Below are 22,277 nucleotides of genomic sequence, written 5' to 3' on the forward strand. Positions count from 1 at the left end.
CATCTATTAATGTCCCACATTAATAACCTGCTGGCTCCACACCCCCTGCCCCAAGTCATCCATTTTATGGCTACAGTGTTTAAGAGTGCCATTATCAAGCTACAAAACTTTCTTTTAGAATTTGATGCTATCTGACCACTGATGTTTGTTATAGCGTGTGTGTGTGTGTGTGTGTGTGTGTGTGTGTGTGTGTGTGTGTGTGTGTGTGTGTGTGTGTATATGTGGTGAGGGCAGGGGGTAGTAAGTGCCTGTGTGTGTGTGTGTGTGTGTGTGTGTGTGTGTGTGTGTGTGTGTGTGTGGTGAGGGTAGGGGGTTGGTAAGTGCCTGTGTGTGTGTGTGTGTGTGTGTGTGTGTGTGTGTGTGTGTTGAAGGCAGGGGGTTGGTAAGTACCTCGGTGTGTGTGTGTGTGTGTGTGTGTGTGTTGAGGGCAGAGGGAGCTGGTGGGTGAAGGCTCACACAACAGCGTCTAATGAGAGACACAGCTGACTGTGCAGCTGGTGGAAGATAAGAGGGGACAATAAACACTTCTCATTCAGGCCCCGTGCCAGCAAACATCACAGCCATCATCAGCACCGAGAGAGAGAGGGAGAGGGAGAGGGAGGGAGGGAGGGAGAAAGGAGGACAGGAAGACAAACAAACAAACAAACAAATAAATAAACAAAGGGAGGGAGAGAGAAGAGGGAGAAAGAGTCAAAGATAGAGAGAGAGAGAGGCAGACATAACATATTGCCATGGGCAGAGGTAGAGAGAGGAAGAGAGAGAGAGAGAGAGAGAGAGAGAGAGAGAGAGAGAGGCAGGTAACTATATTGGCATGAGCAGAGGCAGAGAGGTGGAGAGAAAAGATGTAGAGGGAAAAAGGGGGAGGTTGGGAGGAAGAGAGAGCTAGAGGGAAACGACAAGGAGGGGTAGAAAGAGGAAGAGAGAAAGACTGTCAGAGTTCTATGCAGCTGTTGCTAAATCGGCCATCTGAGGGAACAAAGCACTGTGATTGGGCCACATTAACAATGAATGAATCAAACGTGCTGAAGCTACCAATGGATGGTACCGTGTGTATAATACTATCTGCAGCAGTGTACATAGGCCAGCTATAATCTCAGTAATGAGGCTAAGCATGAACATGCTGTTGTTAAGGCCCATGTGGAAAGTCCTATATCTTGCCGTCCTTTTTAATCTATTCACTTACAGTAGCCTGGCAGCATCCTGATCTCTGTGACGCAGAGCAGTTTTGCTGGACGCCACACTTTTTCGCTCCATGACCTGCACAGATGGTGCACAAGATGGAGCGGATAGAACTCTGCCATTAAAGTTGCGGCTCTGGAGCACAGAAGTGCAATTGACCAGAAGGTACATTCTCCCTGGACAATATACGAGCAGGTTGTTTTCATCAGAGCACAAACCCCACTGCAGTCCCTGACTCCACAGTCACTCATCACACTTTGGGCGATGAGATGATGAAGGCCACAGCATGGCGTAGAGATTAGAAGTCGTTTTGGGATTCCCAGGATGTCAAACAGACAAGCAGTATAATTAGACCATACGGAAGGCTCTGCAGCCATCCATTTTTTCGGTGGTGCGTCAGTAATGGACGTCAAGATATGAGTTTGGGCTCATTTTGAGACATGTTTTAAAAATGTAAAAATTTGGTCTTTTTTTGAGATCTGAAAAAAAAAAAATCTTCTATTATATTCTTTTCATTCCATGTTCACTCTGACACTAAATACCTGTTTTTCACCAACAGTGCAACTCTTTATTCAACTTGGACACACACATAATTCCTTCAGCATTTTAACATGCTTATTCACAAGTGTGACACCCAATTGGGTTTGTGTAAATACGCTACAACAATGCAGGTGACGACCCATTTGGAAATGTTTGTTGTTTGTGCTGAATGTTTGTGCTGACTGAAAAGCCAATTTCAGGAAGTGTGTGGCATATCCCCAATATGTCCTCATATTATTGTGACCCAAGCTGTAGTTTCTGTCGCTCATCAGCGCTGTGTGTTTCTGCTGAACTGAGCACTGTGAGGAGTTGGGAGGAGAGACGCTCACTAGGGCCTTTGATGGTTAATGAACAGCTCTCTCTCTCTCTCTCTCTCTCTCGCTCTCTCTCTCTCGCTCTCTCTCGCTCTCTATCGCTCTCTCTCGCTCTCTCTTTTTACAGGCTTTGTGCTTTAACTGAAAGGAAAGGCACAATGTGAAGTAATATCAAATTTTATGTCTGCATGTGGTGGAACAGTACTCTGTTCTCTCTGCTGCATAAAGCACATTATAATTGCCTGTAGGGTCATGAAGACTCTGGTAAAAAAGTATCCGAATATTTTATTGTCACTGGGTGTGTCGGTGGTGATGATGTGACTGCAATAGTCTCATTTATCTGCTGGGAATGAACAGAATAGCTGCCAAGGTGCTGTTTTTTAGATGAAACATATTTTTAAACATTTAAAATTCACAACAGATGTAACGCCGAGCCGAACAAGTGACACTGGTGTGAAATTACGATAACCCTGACTGCCAGACAGACACACTTTATGGAATGTTGCACTTTCAAAATCACATGGCTCTCTGAACATTCCCCCCGAGACCGCTTTTAGCGTTTCCTCGACGCTCGCAGTCTGTGACTGTGTGAACCCCCTCCCTCCCATATAGCAGACAGATAGATAAAGCCATGAAATGCACATTCAGTCATCTATATGACTCCTGTGTATACGCCTCAGAGACCAGCATGGCTATAAACAAACATACACATCTGTGAGCGGTCTCTGTGCTCTCCCGGCAAAATTAATGGCAGGGTTCTGGCGACAAATATTAACACGTACGTCAACTGCAGTTCATCACCTGTACAATGTTTGCTATACTATCAGTTCCATTAAATCACACACAGACACACACACACGCACACACACACACACACGTTGTCTGGGAGGTGGTTGCAGTATTCCTCCCCAGAGCGTGCTGCATGACTGTAGCGTCCCTGCTGTAGCGTGATTAAGAGGGTAGCTTGTGGGAGTGCAGCAGAGCATCATGCCACTCTGATTACCATTCCTCATCACCCCTGACTCCTCTCCTCTGCTCTGGCACCACAACCACTTGTGCCAACGCCAGCTAGTGATAATGTAGCATGGCCTCCGGATCATTTTTTTAGGCCAAAGCAATCACTCAGATTTTATCCCTGCAGCAAAGTAATGCAGAGTGGAAACCTATGGGGAACCTTAGTGCAAAAAGGAACATTACAAGGTTCTTATACAGTAAGCCTAACTGTGCAGTGTGCTCATCGAAGATATTACACATTAAAGTTCTTGGTAGTTCTAGTCAACTATACTACCTTGGAAATCCAGAGTTCTCACGAGAGCACAATTTTTTGCAGCGAGTCACTCCAGCAATAAGAACTAATGCTCATTACCCCATGCTGTTGGAGCCGAGCTGCACCAATCAAATCTGATATACAGAAGGTGGACCAGAGGTGAGCTAAACAGATGAAGACAGCACTGCAACATCGAAGTCCGGAATCAGTCAGTAAATATTGTCATGGTGTCAGTTGTGTGCAGTGATATTTTAAAATGCATGATTGGTGCCGCCCCTCGAGTTGGACCATTTTCATTCCTCATAGCCAGACTAAATCTTTCTAGATTTGGGTCTGGATTTCCAGGTTAGTAAGCTTATCGTCAGTCCCCACAGATTCCACTGTGGAGGAGGCCTTTGTAACCAATCAAAAATAGTAGATTTTCTACTAAATTGTGTGCATGATACACTCAATCTCATTTTTTCTCATTTCAATTTTTGGAAGATGAGTGCACAATCTAATACAATGAGACCACAATTAAATATACTGTAATGAGAGCATTATTCAGCAAAATGAGTATACACAATATTCTAAATTGTGCACACAATCTAGTCAAATGAGACTACAACTGAGTAAAATGAGTGCCCAATTTACTGAAATGAGCGTACATTTTCTCAAAATACAAAAATATCTTGCAAAGACACCTCCGGGGCTCCGTAGTACACTAGAGAGAGCAATTCATTTCAGCATGAGGCCTAATCCCAAAATGTCATCACTACAACAACATGACCTGATCTCTCAGTGCGGTCACTACAGTAGATGTCAAGACAAGGTGCAAAGAAAGGTCATGACTGCATGCTATAGGGACCGAACGCGGCGGAACAGCTAATGGAATTGACGGGGGTGATGAAGGTATGAACTGCACCTCTAGTTCCTTGCCCCCCTGCTGATCTTGTATAGTGGCCAGGAGCCTTTGTCATTAGAGCAAATTGACGGTTTCCAACTAATTGAATCAGGAATGGACTCAATGGCCACATGCCAGACCGAGGCAAAACGCAGTCTGCACCAGTTCACCCCTCCATGAGCCTATAGGCAATGTATGCTACTGTGTGTTCTATCCCAGATGGTTCCAGAATGATTGGATTAGCATTCTCAGGAAGTGAGTCATGACTATCCACACACAGAATAGTCACTGGTCAGCAAAGCACTAGTATTTCATGGAAAGAAATCAACCTTCAATGACACATATGTTCCAGCAGATGGCATCATCAGGATCACACATTGCATTGCTTGAATCATCACTTTGACATTCTTCAGTGCAAACAAAGCCCCCTTATCGACTAGAATGAACAAAGTGAATGTTTCATTAAAATGGAAAACAGAAGCCTAACATCTGTTGAGATAATTGATTTTACATAATTTTCTCTTGTTCATTACCCTGATCTCATTGTAGGCTATAGTATCATCATAGTCCAGTCAAAGCAAATGTTCTTCAACGGAAATGTTTTAGGGACAGTAGAGGCACATTGCTTTTGGTCCACCCAGTTATTGTCTTGTCAGCACTGGAGAGTGTGTATGCATTTTAATTGCATGGTAATACAAACGATTGATTATGCAGTCCGTGAGTTGGCTAGCCAAGCAGCAAGCCTCTCCACCGGGTTACCAATGTGCTGACGCATTCAAATGAGTCTCTGGCTTTAACTGTGTTTTGGGCACACTGCGTAATCATCTTTTTTTATCCTATGAGGCAATCCTTGTTGGGTGGAGACCCTTAATTTAAAAAAAAAAAAAAAGCTATGTTATGGTGGATTAGACAGGTCCCATGCTGAGAGGCAGACAGACTGTAATACCGGGAGAGCTGAAGCCTCACAACGCAGACAGCAGTCTGAATGGTGTAAAGTCTATCAACAGCGCCCCCTCCTGTTCCAATCTGTTAATTGCAGCATATTTGAGATAAAGGAGAGATAGCGGAGAGAGACAGCAACAGGTTATTCTTCACACAAGAGTTTATAATGGGCACAAACCCTGGTCATATTACTCGATCTATGAAAATTATGAACACTGCTGAGAGCAACAGAATAGTCCTAATGTTTTAATGTTTAATGTTTCCCTTAAAATGAGATTTGCCATCCTTCCAAACCTATCACTTAAGTTCACAACAATAAAAATAGTAGGTCTACCCTGTAGTAGCCTATTATCTATGCTCAGCTTGGTCTATTGCATGCACTCATGTGCAGTTCCCCTTTAAGTGGGTGCTTGGTTTTCCCCTGGCAAGTCTGATTGATAGCATCTATGCAAGGCCGATTTTCACCCACATTCTGGGCTGGAAAACCAATACTGCTCTCTGGGGACTGAACAGTATAGTCCTTTAACAGCAGCCGGGGAGATTGAATTAAAGATAACTTCAGACGCTAAGCTATCTAAGCTCTGCAACAGTTACACATATATCAACCAAATTTGACAATGATATAAAAATACACGTTTCATAGGCTATCTAGCTCAGGAGAAATTATGTTCTGGTGTGTTGTATCTACAAAAAAATATGGCTATGATGGGCAGTTGGGACAGGAGGTAATCACACTGTTACATGGATAACGTGTCATGGTTTTGCCTCCATTACAATAGAGTGAGTGCTAAATTTAACATAAGAACATAAAATCTAAGTTTTACTAGCTTCAGTCATTTCAGCTCCCATGGTAACGTCTATGGGCAGAGCATGGGGCTCTAGTCAATGGCCATTTGAGGAGGGCTTACTGGTGTACTCATAATCAATTATAATCAATGTGTCAAAATGTACATATTTGTATAAATCAAATACATTACAATACTGAACATATGATTCTTGCTCAAATTATGCATAAATCTTTCCCACACATATGGGTGATGTTTTTTTTTCCTTCCGTGCTTTTAATTTAATACCTGCGATGGCATCATTGAGTTAATGCAGCTGCCAAAGTGGATCTCATTGACTTTGAGCTGGGCATGAGTGCGTTCTTGGCAGGAAGCACAGCTGAAATGCTGCAGGCTTTGTACGGGAGTCCTTAGAAATGCCCTTGGGAAGAATTTGACTTTCATGGTGGCTTATTGGGTAACTTGATTTTTTGTATCAGTCAGCTTGGGTATTTAATCCGAAAAGTCATACTTTTTGAAAACCACCACGTCAAGTGAAACAGATTTTCTGTTGTTATACCACCTTCGTATAGCTTTAGAAAGTGACGTAGCACCTATTTACAATGGAAATCTTTTTTTATCACAACTGTAGCACAACTCTGCCACACTCATCACTATCATTTAAAAACTCACCCAAAACAAGAGTGAGTATCAAGTGTAGTCTGCATTGATTTTTTTTCTGTATTGAGTCTTGATTTTATGGCCAGTGCATTTGGTTCTGTTCAAGCCAGTCCTAAGCCAAAGTAATAAACAGCCCAGCAAATGTGTTTAAAGGCCAGAATATTGGAAGCCATCCAGGCGTGCAAAAGCAAGTGTAAATGCAAGTGTTTTATTGAGAACTACATCATGAAGAACAGCCAATAGCTGCACAGCTGTCCCACTGATGTCATTTATATGACAACCAGTACACTAGCTAAGGACCGTGAACACAGGACTTAGCTGGAACATAATACATACAATGAAACATGATACATACATGAAACGTGCAAATATCACCCTCACAAAGTCTAATATTGCAGTTAGCTGCACAGACTATGCCTTTATCAACGTGCATCCAGGCTGTTTGCACTTGAGGATGCTGTATTCTTTCTGTCTAACAGGTGAATCAATTCCTCTTTCAAGCTGTGACTCAGAGCACTGGGTGGTGTGTTTACTCAGTTTCAGGCAAGACAAGCCTATTATACTCCCCATCAAAAGCATACGCTGACTCATCAGTATAACTATGTGGGAGCGAAAAACTAAATTGATCAGCTTTATTCAGAGCGCTTTGCATCTTAACGTGTTCATAAAATTCACAGCTGAAAGGTGTGCGATATCTCCTTAATGATGCAATTGTAGGCTATGATGATTCAGGGGAGGTTGAGACCGTCAGCCTAAGGAGCTCTACATCCACCAAAGAAATCTGCGCTCTCTTCATCTCCCCAAAGATCTACCTGATGCATACCAAGTTGCTGCAGCATTGTTTACAGAAACAACTACAAACAAAAACATTTCAAGATCCCCTTGTTTAGTCTGTCTGTACCCACTTCAAGCGTCTGCATTGCAACACTCACAGGCTTTATTTTATGCCTCGATATTGATGGGAACGTTCACACACGCGCTGTGATGAAGGCAATAAAACAACAGGAGTAATGAAGTCTCAAAAGGCGCAGATAAACGGCTGTTTCATCCCTCACTGTCACGGTCAACGATTCGAGGGAGGAGAAGAGCAGCACTATCAATGCATGAAATTGGTTTTTGGGGAGATGTTTGCCAACTACATCCTGGAACTGATAAAGCAGGAGGCTTAAGAACTAGAACTATATCCTGAAGACTTTTTTTTTCCATCTTCTTTGTTGTTTAAGTAGATCAATTCCTGACAGCATACAGCGTAAGCTATGAGAGCTCTGCATATGGGGCTCTATTTTAGTGTCCTTATTATGAAATATTCAGGGAAGCCTCCCTCACCGTTTTGTGGTCTAAAACCTTGCCAGGGTAATCTAGTCAGCTTTGGAAAAAACATTATAGGAGACAATGAGAGACTTAACATGCACTCAACAGCTTATTCTCACACCCACACACAGACAGGTAGACAGAACATCAAATAACTCAAGCAAAACTGTACACTCATAACAGCCACTTACTGATGCTGTCTCCACGCCAACCCTGCCTGCATATGTCTCTGTCCCTCTGCCGACTCCCTCTCCTCCAGAGAGAAGCCTCCTGGTCCCCTACGGCCACTGCCGCCAGAGCAAACTCCCTGACCCCCCCATAACACCGGCAACACACACACACATACACACACACACATCCCACCACCCCCACGAGATCGCAGCCGAGGCAAAAGAGGCGACGCGAGGTGCTTACGTGCTCGAGTTTCTCCCTCCTGCTGAGCCACACGCTGGCCGTGTAGTCCTGCTGCTGGCCCGTGCTGAAGATGGGGGGTCCGGCCGGAGCGACCAGGGGCGCCCCCGCCAGGGGAGCCAGCCGGCTCGGCCGCGAATCCATGTTCTGGGTCTGGACGCCGGGGCTAAGGAGGAGCAGGAGGACAGGGAGGAAGAGGAAGACCCCTGCGCTTGGCCGCACAGCTACTGCTGGTTCCGTCACAGGAGCCCATGTGTGTCTGTGTGTGTGTGTGTGTGTGTATGAGTGTGTGTGTGTGTGTGTGTGTGTGTGAGAGAGAGAGAGAGAGTGAGTGAGTGAGTGTGTGCTGCTGCTGCGGCACCCAACTGCTTCTCTCCTCACCATACACACACATACACCAGCCTCACATTCACACACACCCACACCTCTTGTCTCCCTTTGGACTGCCCGAGCAAAGACACACACTCCCCCTGCCCCCTTTGGGCTGCCCGAGCAAAGACACACACACACACACACACACACCCCTCCTGCACCCCTTTGGGCTGCCTGAGCAAAGACACACACACACACACACACACACCACACACACACACACACACACACACACACACACACACACACACACACACACACACACACACACACACACACACACACAGGTGGAGTCAGCAGCGTGGCTGGAGCCAACTGAAGCTATGCATCTCCCCCTCTCTCTATCTCTCTCTCTCCATCTCTGTGTCCCTCTCTCTCTCCCTCCCTCCCTCTCTCCATCTCTCTGTCCCTCTCTCTCTCCATCTTTCTCTCTCTCCCCCTCAGACAGCACTGGCGGGGATATCCCTGCGAGCAGAAAATAGTTGGGAGGGGCCCCTCCCTAACACACACACACACACACACACATACACACACAGGCGAGTGGCGCAGTAAGAGACTGCAGCTCTCCCCACTCCACTCCTCTCCTCTCCGTTCACCTCAGACCCTGACACGCATAAAGCAGACGCTAACCATCTTAATGGAGTGGCTCAGTAGGACATGAGGAAGAGCCACATTCCTGCCACTGGCCCTACCAACTGGGCAAGACACATCAGAGCCAATCAGAGCAGAGCTAGATCTTCCTGCCAAGATATGCAGAGGACACCGCACAGCAAAACGTACAGAATCAATAGGTTGTCCCCGCTGCCACTCATACTATTTTCAACTCAGTTCAACCTTTTGGATAGATAATATGACTAAATATAAAATAAAGACATAATAAAAACACAAGAGCTATAACACAAGAGTTATTGTTTAATGCGATATCGAGAGAATCCATATAACTTATCCCTGATCTGAAGAGTTATTTGTAAGGCGCTGAGAACTTGTTTGCCAAGAATTAGCTGGGATCAACAGGCTAAACACTTTAAGCGGGCACTGATCTTCCAGGAAAGGCCCTCCCATAGGTCACCCATGACTGATCAGGGGTCTATCGGCCCACTGGCACCTGGGGAGCACAGAGCCTGCGTGTCTGGCTTAGCCCATAGGCCAGCCATGATTGATCAACGATCCATCACTCTTCCTGAGTGCGGGAACTCTAAACCGACAGGTGTGAGTTTGGCTTGCCACTGCTCCCATCTCTTTCATTCGCGGTGATAGATCGGAGGCTAGAGTTCTCTCAATGATTGTAAATGGCTTCCCGATGAAGTTTCATTCTGATCACATCCTTCAGTGAGGGTATGAGGGGATGTGTTGACTAGCAAGAGGATCAGCAGACAACAGAACACAGAGTCCTCCGCTCAAACCAACAAACCACCCTGAACTGAGTGAGCGCACTCCCCCGCAGACGAACCGGGGAAGGAACGCAACCAGAATGTTGATCAACTTTTACTGAGCTTCAGTGATAGGCAGCAATTCCATTACGCCGATACGATACTGCATAAACATTCTACATAAAGCACTGTGTAATGGACTGAGGCACCTGAATGGCATAATAAACACAATGGTTATGTCTTTACATGAACACCAGACATCATTACCGGTCATCTGAGAATGCCTGTCACATAACAAGCAATCATTTCACAAATAATAACTCAAAAAGACGATGCACTAGAATAAAGTGATGCCCAAGCAATATACAGTACACATATTAATAAATAACAATAACTTTGTTTCATACAGTGCCTTTCAAGATAACCAATGGACGCTTTCACAAAAGGTGGGGTGGGGTAGGAGAGGGGGGTTATGTTTGTTATTAATATTTAGTTTGAGGATAAACATGCCCTCTCCACACCGCTGATAAATGTTACTCTGCAGTCATCCCCATGGCAGAAACGACCATTTTCTAATCTCCCGAGTAAAAGCTATTTCCATTCAGCCCCATTCGTCTGCAAGCAGTCAGTGACAATGACAAAGCATGAAGCCATACAGCCACTACTGCCACTGCTCACAGTAATTCACTCCGCTGAGAAACTGAAATGCCACCTTTGTCATGACCATCATTCAGCATAATGAACTTAAACCTTCAACACTTGAGTAAATTATACTTTCCAATGACGGTTCCTCCAACCAAATTTCATTTTAGGGTGAAAACACCTTAGGTAGCCAGTTTTGTAGAATGTCGTGTAAGCAGATCTGAATCACACTTCATATTTGCCCTCAAATGAGTTCATGTGAGTTAGAGTACATTCCATCTCTCACTAAGGGCACAAAAATAAACAACATGCTTCTTATAAAACATGGCCCGTATAGTACATTCATATGCATTTAAGAACAGGCCCAGCAGAAAAGCTCCTCCGTCAAAAGCAATCCTTCCAACTCATATCACAAAGCTACAACACTCTGCACTTACCTCCATGTCCTCCCTGTGATGGGTCTGTCATCCAGGCTGTGAAGCTCTTGTGGAGTGTTCAAGACGTCCACTTCATTTTGACTTGAATTAATCGTGTCACACGCTGCCTGATATCCTCCTCCCTCATCCTGACTCAGGAATTCAGGAAGGTTAATTGACAAGAGTTCTTAACACAGAAGGAAAAAAATATATAATCTAAACTATTTCTGGATGTCATATTACTTAATTATCTACAAGCGATTAAAGTTTAAAGAAACATTATTGAGGGCAATGAACTCCTGGCAGAACGAAACTACGGCACCTTCCCTGATGATCTGATTTCAGCTGATGCAGATACATTTAAGACCAGTCACTGCATTATATGCCTGAGCCGGAGGTTATGACCATTGTGTACAAAATGGGATTAGGAGAGGATTTCCACTTAACCTTCAGTCTCTGTCTGAGGAAGCTAGATAGTCGAATTAGGTTTAATGCCATGTCAGTACCTAGAGCCATCTTCAAGAGAAGATGACACAATTCACCAAGGAGGTGAATTGTGTCACAGGACTAGAGCGTAAGATGGGGAAAAAAGCACTGGCAGGTGAGAAGGTCATCCACGTGCCAGTTGCCCTTTTGCTCCATGAAAATCCCCAAAGTATCAGCTTGGAGCACGGAAACAGGTCCCAGACCTAGTTGCTTCAGTCGCACACCCCCAAGCCTTACACATTAAGGGGGACCTCAAAACATAATTGACCCTTTCTATCCTGTTGTTAAGTCTGACGTCACGGGCCCAACAGCTCTTTTTGTAAAAAAAAAAGAATGTTTACTAGCGCAGCCAGGCGGTTCTCGCACCTTGTAAACCTGGTCATCATCACCTCCATTTTAGCGAGCGTAAAACAAAATCGCTTAACTTGAACAGAGTAATAATTACTGTAGCTGTGCAGCCAGATGGATATAAGGATAGCGTTTTGTTAGTAGTAGGATGACAGTTTTCTGAAAGTCTGCTCTGAATAGCAGAAAACAACCGTTTATTTTACTGTTTTTTTTTTCTTATGGAGAAAAATGAGCAGCTCTGAAAGCCATTGGACCCGGAAAGAGATTAATTAGACCATTATTGCAACATCGCTTAATAACTGAATTATGTTGGGTTTGTGGAGTCCCTGGATGTATATTACGCTACATTACATTTGGCTGATGCTTTTAAACCAAAGCGACTTACAAAATGGTACACATTTAATGATTTTTAAGCAATTCTAACAACAATTCAAGGAAAAAATGTAAAAGATAGAGTGCGGTAAGAGTGAAGAAAATAGACAGTGCCCAAAATACTGAAATTTAGAGTGCAATAGGAATAAGTGCATAAATGAGTGGATCCACAAGACTAGCTGTAAGTAGGGCTATGAGAGATGTATATGATCCATTCACTGCATGACCACCAGGCCCTGGCTGTACAGTACATGTCCGAATCGCATTATAGAGGTGATTGGGTTCGATTACACTTCACCTCACCAAACAAATCAAAAGCGTTCTGCCAAGTCATCACGAGGCCATGGAGCGTGCTGGCCTCGTCCTGTTTAATAAGCGGAGAACACATGCAAGTCCACAGCAAGCCAGCATGGCCATTGGCTGACGATGGCAAACTGCTCTGTACGGTGGGAATTCTCCAGACTAATCATCTACTGTACTGTAGGCCCTGTACACACATAACTGGATATTTTCTTAAACAGATTTAAAATAAAATATCTGATTATGTGTGTACAAGGCCATAATCAGACTGAACATTCAAAGCATAGTAATTACCTTGCTGGACTCTGTTATGACATTCAGAGATTCATTTCAGTATGTTCTGCCTCTCCGAAAGTGATCAAGCACTGACAAAGGGAAAATGGTGCTTAGTCGTCATATTCATTCAAAGCATATTTTACAGTGGTGGATGCTGAGATGAGCATTTTGGACTTGTTTACCTGTTTACAACATTACACCTATTGCTCACCAGAGCTCAAAATAGCAGACGTACCAGCTGCTCCTCAGCCGAAGGATAGCTGCAAATGACCTATTTATTTGAAATGAAAGGGTTGAGATGCTACAATGTCAGTTTGCAGTTGAAGACCTCTTTTATTTGAAGGTTTCAAATTTAAGCCAGTAATTTTTTGGACAACAGGAAATGTTTACTTTTAGGTACAGTATCTCTAAAACTGCCAGCATTGCTATTCACTGCATACAACACACACTTCCACAATGTATCAAAAAGAGCACTCAAAATTCTGACTGAAATTTAAGGTTTAAGACTGAATATATATATTTATATATATATTTATATTTATATATTTGTTTATTATAAGTATTTTTAATTTTACATCCAATGAAATTAAAATAGAGACCACTTTGTTCCACAATTTGTGGACAACCCCCATCAGAAAATGCTTGATAAAAGAACATTTCAAGACCTTTTTTGCAGCAAAGGCACATTAGTCAATCACTGTTTTAAAAGTAAAGGTTAAGACCAGCTATGTGGGACCCGGAAACCGACAGAAGCTGACGGCTTCCGTAATGGTGGTCGGGGGGGAGCCTGTAAATACATCAACGCCATGGCAACATGACGCGGACCTCGCCTCGATGAAACAAAAACAAACAAAAAACAAAAACAAGAAAAGAACAAGTTCTGTTGCTCCGGAGTCTCTGGGAGAGGCGCTGTGGGTTTGGTGGCTGTATGTCGGGTTCGGTCTAATCGACCAGCTAGACCGAACCAATCAATCCCTCATTTCTCCAGGAGGATTTCCTGCCCGCAAAGGTCCTCAAGTCTGCTTACTGCCACAGCAGGTGGTCATCAAGCACTGAGCGCTGGACGTCGTCCAACAACTGCAGACGAACAGACAAGTGTTTGCCTGCCTATATGTGTGTATGTATGCAAGTGTACAGGGGGTTATTTGGGGGGGGGCAGAGAGTTTGCTTTGTAAACGGGCCAGCTTTTCAACTCCCCCTCGCCCCCCCCTTCCCCATGTCCCCATGTTCTGTCCCGCTTCTCCCTCCATCTCCTCTGCTCCCTTCCTCGCCAGCTTCCCACGGAAGTCCCAGCTCAGAGCTGCAGTGTCCAGGGAGTCCAGGGAGAAAGCCAGACAAGAGAAAAACAACAACGAGAGAAAAAAAAAATACTTAGAAAGGGGCACAGAGAGGTATGGGGGGGTGAGGGGGTGGAGGGGTGGGGGGTGTCATCATGGCTCTGCCCCCCACCAGCCAATCTGACCCCTTCCCCGATGTAGGGGCGTGTCCTGAGGTGACTTTGCGTTCGGGGGTTCCGGACTCATCGAGGCGGAGTCGGAGGCGGAGTCCCAGCTCCCAGGTCATACGAAGACCTTGGCGAGAGCGTCGGCCCCGGCGCTGGCGATGAAGCACTTGGTGGGGTGGAACGCCACGTCGTGGATGGACTCCTCGAACTTCTTGCGGTGGGCGGTGAACTCCTGGATGCACGTCTTGTTCTCCAGGCTCCACAGGCGGATGGAGCAGTCGTGGCCTGCAAAGGGGAGGGGGGAGAGAGACGCAGCAGCGCGGGAGAAACCATCAGTGGAAGCTAAACACATCAGGCGCTTTTCTTACCACTAAGCAATCACAAGAACACACAGAGATGCAGTCTGTGATTTTGGGGGAAGGTTGTTGATATTTCAGCTCTACCCAGCCACCCCATTTCCATATATTGCTGGCTGGAATAATTGAGAGTTCGGTCTCCCAGTGATGAGGCCGGGACAGCGCTGTGCACTGTGCCAACGCTGACCAGGCAGCCAAAGGACCTTGAGGAGCCATTCACGCAGGTCTGATAGAGTGCTTTGGATTAGAATCTTCTTAAATCTAAATACTACATGCTTTATGTGAGGAAAATAAAGTATTTGGGCTTGGGCCTCATTTTCCCAACAAAATTGTATGAGGATTTATTTGCACATTAGAGAGGAACTATGCAGGTTTGGTTAGAGAGGAACTATGCAGGTTTGGTTATTCCTTCTCTGTTTTCTCGTTTAACGCTTCAGGGTTTCTCTGCAGAGCTTCCTCCACAGCTTTAGCTGCGAGACTTTCTGTTAGTCAGTGCCACCAGCCCGGTCACACACACTTGCAAGCGTGTTTTTTCCACTCACAGGCGCTAGTCAAATTAAACTAAACAAAAACTTGCATAGTTCATCTTTAAGTTCAAAAAGCCACATTTGAATTTTTGCAGTGACTCAACAGGACGGAGGGGATTTAGACAGTCTGGGCTCATGGGCACTTTAAAAAAGGCATTAACACTCAACACATAATCCCTTCTCTCTAGGACCAGATGTGGGCAACATGCATCAAAGGTAACTGCCTCTCTGCAGGTCTAATGTAAAACTCCTTAGGTGCCAACAGCACTCCCTGCTGTTCACAGTTAAAAACTGCAGTATGATACAGGAGATTTTGATTCAATACGATAATCCACTTCGGTGGCCGACACTCTAAACTTGAAGGCCTACAACAATATTCTCCAGAGGCAAATCATTTCTAATGGCTTGGCACTCACTTCCCGACATCAGATACAGTCCATTCGGATCCACAGCTAGGCTGGTGACGGAGTCCAAATGGGCCACCATGGCGTGGATCAGCTTCCCTGTGGGGACACACAAGATGGAGCAGAACAAATATGATCAGCCATGATGGGCTTTTAATGGGACACGTCGCTAAAGTGTCTGCATCTGCGGTGGCTGTTCTGAGAGGCAGCCCAACAGGGGTGTCTGTGTGTGTGTGCGTGTGGGTTTGCGTTTCTCTGTGTGTCTCACTGTGTTAGTGTGTTTCTCTCTATGTGTGTCTCTGAGTGTCTCTCTCTCTCTGTGTGTGTGTGTGTGTGTGTGTGTGTGTGTGTGTGTGTGTGTGTGTGTACCTGTGTTGTTGTCGTAGAACTTGATGTGGCGGTCCTCCTGGGCGGTGATGGTGATGGGCAGGGTGGGGTGACTCAGCACTTTATTGATCTGACAGAGAGAACCTGAGGGATATTCAAAGACACGCCCCGTCAGTAAATCTCCCTCACACACGGCGTTTACGATGTAAATAAAAGAGCCCCTAAAAGACCTACGGGGCAAGAGAGTATAAATTTACTGATGTGTACGGTACACCTTAAACATTTTTCCCCTCGTAACCTATGGCAACAACTTATTCAAACAGGTAAAAGCAACACTAAAGCACTTTTCCTCTGTTGCACGAACGCTATTTGTTTATCCAGCAAATACAGTAACAATGTCCACAGACAAGGTAGAGCATGTTGCATGATTTTATGAAAGTATGATGTACTGCGACATCGAAGCAAGTCAAATTTGTAGTTTCTTATTCTTACATCTCATTCCATCGTACTATAAAACCGCTACCTGATCTGGTAAACTTACATAGTGCGACTATAGCCGATAGGGCCACGAAGTGCATACAAAAGTGCCATTCACCCTGTTACGAGTTGATGAACCACTGAAATGATTTTGGGAACATTACTTTAAGGTACAAAAAAACTCTTTAGTGTTGCTTTAAGACCGCCACTCATGTGACTAAATGATTTGATATGAAAACAGATGCACCAGTAGTGATATAACTACTATTTGAGCAACAGTGCTCTCTGTAAGGCCCACTATGAACTGGTCCCACTAGACTGTGATGCTATGCTTCTTCCCAGTAATATAACAGGCTTCCCGTCTCATTCATGGCCATATGATATTATTGGATATCATCCAGACACATGTAACACTGTAGCAGCTTGCTCTCCTCTTTCACAACAACACACCACTCCATGACCAACACACCAACCCTGTCTAGTTGCTGCATCAACACATCAACACTTCAATCAAACAGGCCATCTGCTATGTGGGCTACTACTCTGACTGTGTAGTGGGTGCTGATGGGTTGAGGTGGAGGTGGAGGTGGATGTGGAGGTTGAGCCTACCTGGCTCCACTGTGGACTCCAGGTTCAGCACCAGCTGGCGGGTCTCCATGTTGAAGAGGCCCAGTCGGCCGTTGCTGAAGGAGGTCACCATGTGGGCCGGGTCACTGCACACCAGGTCCACGGAGGATGGGATGCCCAGCTCTGAGGGGAGAACCGGATCACACACGTGAGGACGCACAAGATCAGGCAACGAGATCGTGCACATGAAGATGCCCAATCTTAAGATCTTGAGAGAAGGGAGTTTAGCTTTAGCTACAGTTTCAGCTAATGGAAATTTGAAGGGGAAAAGCGCAACCAACACTGCTGCTTTATAGGATCACTACTTTATTGGCTGGTGTGCTGACATATCGGCGCTAGGCCTTCATCAGAGTAGCCAGAGTAGCTAGGGGAAATTTGACACGCACAAAAAAGCTAAAACCAAAACTGTATTACATTTATTAAAAATTATATTAAACTATATAAACTACCAAAAAAAATCACCATCTAAACTGAAAAACAAATGTTTCTTCTATCGTTAACACAAGCATGGTCCCTTTTTCAGGTCAGTCAGTCAGAAGTTGTTGTTGAAGACCATGCTGTAAGTCGCTTTGACTAAAAAAGCGTTAGCCTAATGTAATGTAAAGTTAGCTGGTGGAGTAAGTGAGGCCCCCCTCCCCGCTCACCCTTGTCCTCGTTGAAGACGGCCAGGGGGGGGCTGATGTTGGAGGCGTTCCAGAGGCGCACAGTGCCGTCGGCCGAGCAGGAGAGCAGGCGCTGGTGAGCGCTGCTGTACACCAATCCCCACACCGCGTCTGTGTGGCCACTCAGCGCCCCCCGCAGGACGGAGGGCTCTACAACAACACAATGCACACTTGTTCATTTTAACAGCCACTATCACCAATGCCATACATGATCATCTCAAACACACAAACAAAAAAACAATGTCCCTGTAGTATTGGACAGTAAAAAATGACAAATAATTCTGCAAAAAGTAAATAATAATAATCTTATATTTATTTGAATAAGCTATAATAAAATAACAAATAATGTAATAATAGTAAATAATAGAGGTGAGTTAGCGGTGGGGTGAGAATCGTGTACGGACCGTAAGAGTCGTAGGGGTCGATGGTGGGGCTGGGGGTGTTCCAGCTCTGGATGGTGCCGTCCAGGCCTCCACTGAAACACTGGTCTCCATTACTGCTCATCACCACGCACAACACCGCACCCCTGAACACAGACAACACATGTCACTCAAAGCCCTTATGGCCGTTCTCCGTTTAGGCCTTCCTAAGGAAGTCATGGAGAACGAATAGCCTCTGCCTCTAGTTAACGGAGCATAGCCTCAGTTCCATTAGGAGTGGTACTGGTAATATAAGGGACGTTAATCGTCCATCTGGCCGGAGAGAGTACATACCGGTGGGCCCTAAACGTGTAGATGGGCTCCACATCCAATGAGGCACTCCTGCTGGGAGGGAGGACCGGGTTTTAGAGAGTGAGTTTATGCAGAACTTTTAAAACATTTTTTTATGTTTAAATTACAACAGACACACACAGTACATGTTAGTATCAAGGTGTGTGTGTGTGTGTGTGTGTGTGTGTGTGTGTGTGTGTGTTGTTTTGTCAGTGTAAGGCTGTGCAGGTCTTGTGAGCAGCACTTACTTCTTGACGGGTGCCGTTTTCTGGAGGTTCCACATTTTGAGCGTGTGGTCCTCAGACGCTGTGACCAGAACCGGTTCTACCGGGTGGAAGGCTAGGCCTCTGATGGCGTCAAAGTGGCTGCGCAGGGTGAACTTGGGGTTCCACGTCTTCCGCAAGGCATCCTTATTGTTGGCGATCTATAGGTGGATTAAAAAGAAGAAGAAAAAAAGATGAGCTTAAAGAAGAATTTCGGCGATTTCGGTTTCTCGAGGTCACCAAGTACTGTCGGTACGGAAGGTAGTGGAAAAGTAGAGACCGCACACAGGGGCTGAAATTTATACAAAACTGTATTCTGAACTGTAAGCAAAACTGTAAGTGCCGAGAGAGCATTGTCGGTACTGAAACATTTTAAACAATGGTTCTACTTAGCACGAGTTGTTGCAGCCAACAACTATATCTGCCAGGCCAGCTAGAACACTACACTCTGAGGGCATGTTCATGATCCCCTTTAAACTTTGATTTTCACTCTTTCAAAGCAACTTCTCTCGTATAACTCCGGTTTATGTGTTCAGTTCTGTCAGTGCAAAGCCCAGCATAGTGTTGTCTTGTTTATCTCCTCGGCTCGGCTGGGGAAATGACTACTCCGTAATGGTGCTGCATTAACTTCCAGTAATATGAACATCAGCTGCCTTTGCCAAATCAACCACTACACACAAACCTCATTTCCAGAGATATTCCTGTAATGGGCTGTGCATAATGATATTTGCTCTGCATCTACCCCCCCACCCCACCCTCCTTACATAATTTAAGAGCACTTCTTAATGGTTAAAAAAGATTCCTACATCTCTCTCCACTCAAACACACACACACACACACACACACACACACACACACTTACAGGAGCCCAGACCTAATGGGAAACTAATGACCAACCCCACTCCGCTCTGATGAGGCCTTTCTGCGTATCGTGTGACCTGCTTGGTTGCCAGAGTCAGTTGCCAATGCAGGGTAATTACCCTCATTCAAATCTGGCCTGCTTACAACAAAGGGACGCCATTGATTTCTGGCAACGCAACGGCATTGTAGATTATTAGGCCTTGGCTTCTGATGCTGATTATGGACAATACAGAATGTCTGAAGCACAAGCTTAGCATAGAATTATAGTTATTTAATTCTATAATTATAATTCAATGATTTCTGAAATTAAAAGGTATTTGAGTCATTATATTGAATAGCTAATCCAACACATTGGAAGCAGTGGAGGGCTGAGAGCAGCTAGTCTAATTGAGGACTTTAAGTCTCTGCAGTTCATCTGGGTTTAATTAAGGAACCATTTCCTTTAATTAGCAGCAGATAAGAAATTAAATTAGCATCCCGCCAGAGGGACTCTTCTTGGGAAAAAAATGACAAGTGAAGAGATTCAAATAATAAATGTAATACTATCAAAATAACACTGCAAAGGGCATCATTTAGAGTACAAACCTTTCAAGACACCACACACACACACACACGCACTGATTTCAAGACACCACACACACACTATCCATGATATTCTCCAGACAATAATGGCCGTCGCCTTGACGCCTCAGTATTCAGAAATACTGTGTTCTATTTCTGGCTGAAGCTGCATTGTATTTATTGGCGGTAGATGGTGCTTGTCCTATCCTAAGCCGTGTAAATGCAAACCGTCATATTTTTCTCTCAGTCATTATGTACTGTATGTAGAATGCCTGTATTGAGTGCATTATTTCAATATTTTTAAATAAATAAAAGTTGAAGCATATTCTAGCCTGTTGAGACTGCACTAAGTTACAATGTATACATAATGGACAGAAGATGAAAACGAGACGGATTTCAGGGTTCATGAATAAGGCGGATACAGCCTCACAAATATACTGAGCCCATCTGTTCGCTGCCACTACAGCTAACAGCAGTAATTGATCTTGAATCTTGAATCTTGAGCAACTTCCCATACACCCTCGCCAGTCCCTTTCCCTTTCAGACCCCCGGCCTTTCTGCACAGGTGAGTACTCACGTCGTAGGTGAGGTTGTCGGCCTCGTTGGCCACCGTGAGTCCTGCCAGCTCCCCGAGGCCCAGCTCGCTCTCGCTGGGCTCGTCCGTCCCCATGATGAAGGACTTCCCTGAGGTGGGGGGGAAGGTCAGCTCCACTGCAGCGGGGAGCACAGAGGAGAGGGGTCAACAGGAACAGCGCACACCAAGCTGACTGTGTGTGTGTGTGTGTGTGTGTGTGTGTCTGTGAGAATGAGTGATATGAGAGAATGAGTGAGTGTGAGAGAGTGTGCAAGTATCAGTGAGCGTGTAAGTGTGAATGAGTGTCTTTTAAAGGTGGCAAGCAAGTAAGTAATGTTTATTTGTATAGCGCATTTTAACGTGCACAAGTGCAACCGAAAGCGCTTCACACATAAGACTTTACTTTACACGGACAGAGCACAGTGAAAACATAAATGTGAGAGTATTGTAAATGTGACTTCAGCGAACATGGCTATTTCGCATCCGTTGGCCACAGATTGATGTTAAAAGGTTAAAGGTCAAAAGGTGAAGGGAGTTCATGCCGACCGTTACCTTTACCTTCGTCCGGGCGGCCGGCGTCGTGCTCGCTGATCCGCGGGACGCTGGGCCGTGAGGGAGGGGTGACGGGGGGCTGGAGGGGGGGCGGCTCCTCCGTGTCCCGCAGGTTGGCCAGCATGTCCTGCAGCTTGGAGCGGTTGGGCCCTGGGGTGGGGGACGGGACGGGACAGGACATGACATAACAGGAAGTCAGTAACGGCTAATCACGAAGGCGTGATTTTAGCTCCACTAGAGAGCAGCAGCAGCAGGACACAGCCAGCTCCCACCGGCGATAGCAGCAGCACAGCAACACAGAAAGAACGAATGAATGAATGAATGAATGAATGAATGAATGAATGAATGAATAAATGAAAGAGCAAAAGAAATCCTCTAAGAGCACATGTGCAAATAAGGAGGAAGAAAAGAAGAGATAAGAATGAAGTGAGTCAGAGCAGCAAAGGTGAACATCATATTTCAGAGGGCGAGAAAGAGAGAGTGAGGCGTGTTATTATGGCAGAGTGTTCTAAGGGCACGGGGAACGGGGTGCTCAGTGAGAGAGCCATTCACTCTGCCCAACTGCACTTCAACCCCCAGAGACAAGAAAGGTGGAGGCGTGAAGGTGGAGGAGGACGCAAAGCTGCTAACAGAAAAGAGAAAAGCAACTGAACAACGCTGGAGAGGAGAGAGAGAGAGGTGCCATCTTCGTGTGTGTGTGGCCCAGGAAGAAATGAACTGGACTAGTAAACAGGGGCGGTGGTAGTGTAGTGGTTAAGGAGCTGGGCTAGCATGTAGAAGCCTGAAAGTTGTCGGTTCAACTCCCCGGCCTTCCACTGTCTGGAGACAGTGTAGTCCCTTGTAATATAGTTGACATATGTAAAATCACGTTGGACAAAAAGTGTGTGCTAAATGCAATGTAATGTAATCTAAACTAGCAGGAGTCTGGAGACCAATCTTGGTTATGGATCGGCCCAGATTTGTCCCTTAAGAGCCCCGTGGAAAAACACCATAAGGAAAGAAACTTCGATATTAAGAGGGAAGCATGTTAAAGATGTGACAAAGTTGTAGAGGAATGC

At 45.2% G+C, this 22,277-nt stretch overlaps 1 protein-coding gene across 6 annotated transcripts in view; it reads right to left on the reverse strand.

The window, feature by feature from the left end:
- Window positions 1–13,183: 13,183 nt before the first annotated feature.
- LOC134063558 (striatin-like) overlaps window positions 13,184–22,277 on the reverse strand; it is a 43,388-nt gene continuing 34,294 nt past the window's right edge. For 2 of the 6 annotated variants that reach the window (XM_062519133.1, XM_062519130.1), the window contains 10 exons: window positions 21,226–21,369; window positions 20,671–20,804; window positions 18,657–18,832; window positions 18,412–18,459; window positions 18,103–18,224; window positions 17,681–17,848; window positions 17,019–17,159; window positions 15,975–16,076; window positions 15,618–15,704; window positions 13,184–14,603 (listed from right to left, as the gene is read on the reverse strand). In XM_062519133.1, coding sequence (XP_062375117.1) covers window positions 14,434–14,603; window positions 15,618–15,704; window positions 15,975–16,076; window positions 17,019–17,159; window positions 17,681–17,848; window positions 18,103–18,224; window positions 18,412–18,459; window positions 18,657–18,832; window positions 20,671–20,804; window positions 21,226–21,369 — 1,292 coding nt within the window. In that variant the 3' untranslated portion in view covers window positions 13,184–14,433. Of the gene's footprint in view, window positions 14,604–15,617; window positions 15,705–15,974; window positions 16,077–17,018; window positions 17,160–17,680; window positions 17,849–18,102; window positions 18,225–18,411; window positions 18,463–18,656; window positions 18,833–20,670; window positions 20,805–21,219; window positions 21,370–22,277 lie in introns of all 6 variants that reach the window. The other 4 variants (XM_062519131.1, XM_062519127.1, XM_062519129.1 and 1 more) reach the window with 3 other exon arrangements.

The sequence above is a fragment of the Sardina pilchardus genome, chromosome 18 (assembly GCF_963854185.1).
Source record: "Sardina pilchardus chromosome 18, fSarPil1.1, whole genome shotgun sequence".
Lineage (NCBI taxonomy): Eukaryota > Metazoa > Chordata > Actinopteri > Clupeiformes > Clupeidae > Sardina > Sardina pilchardus.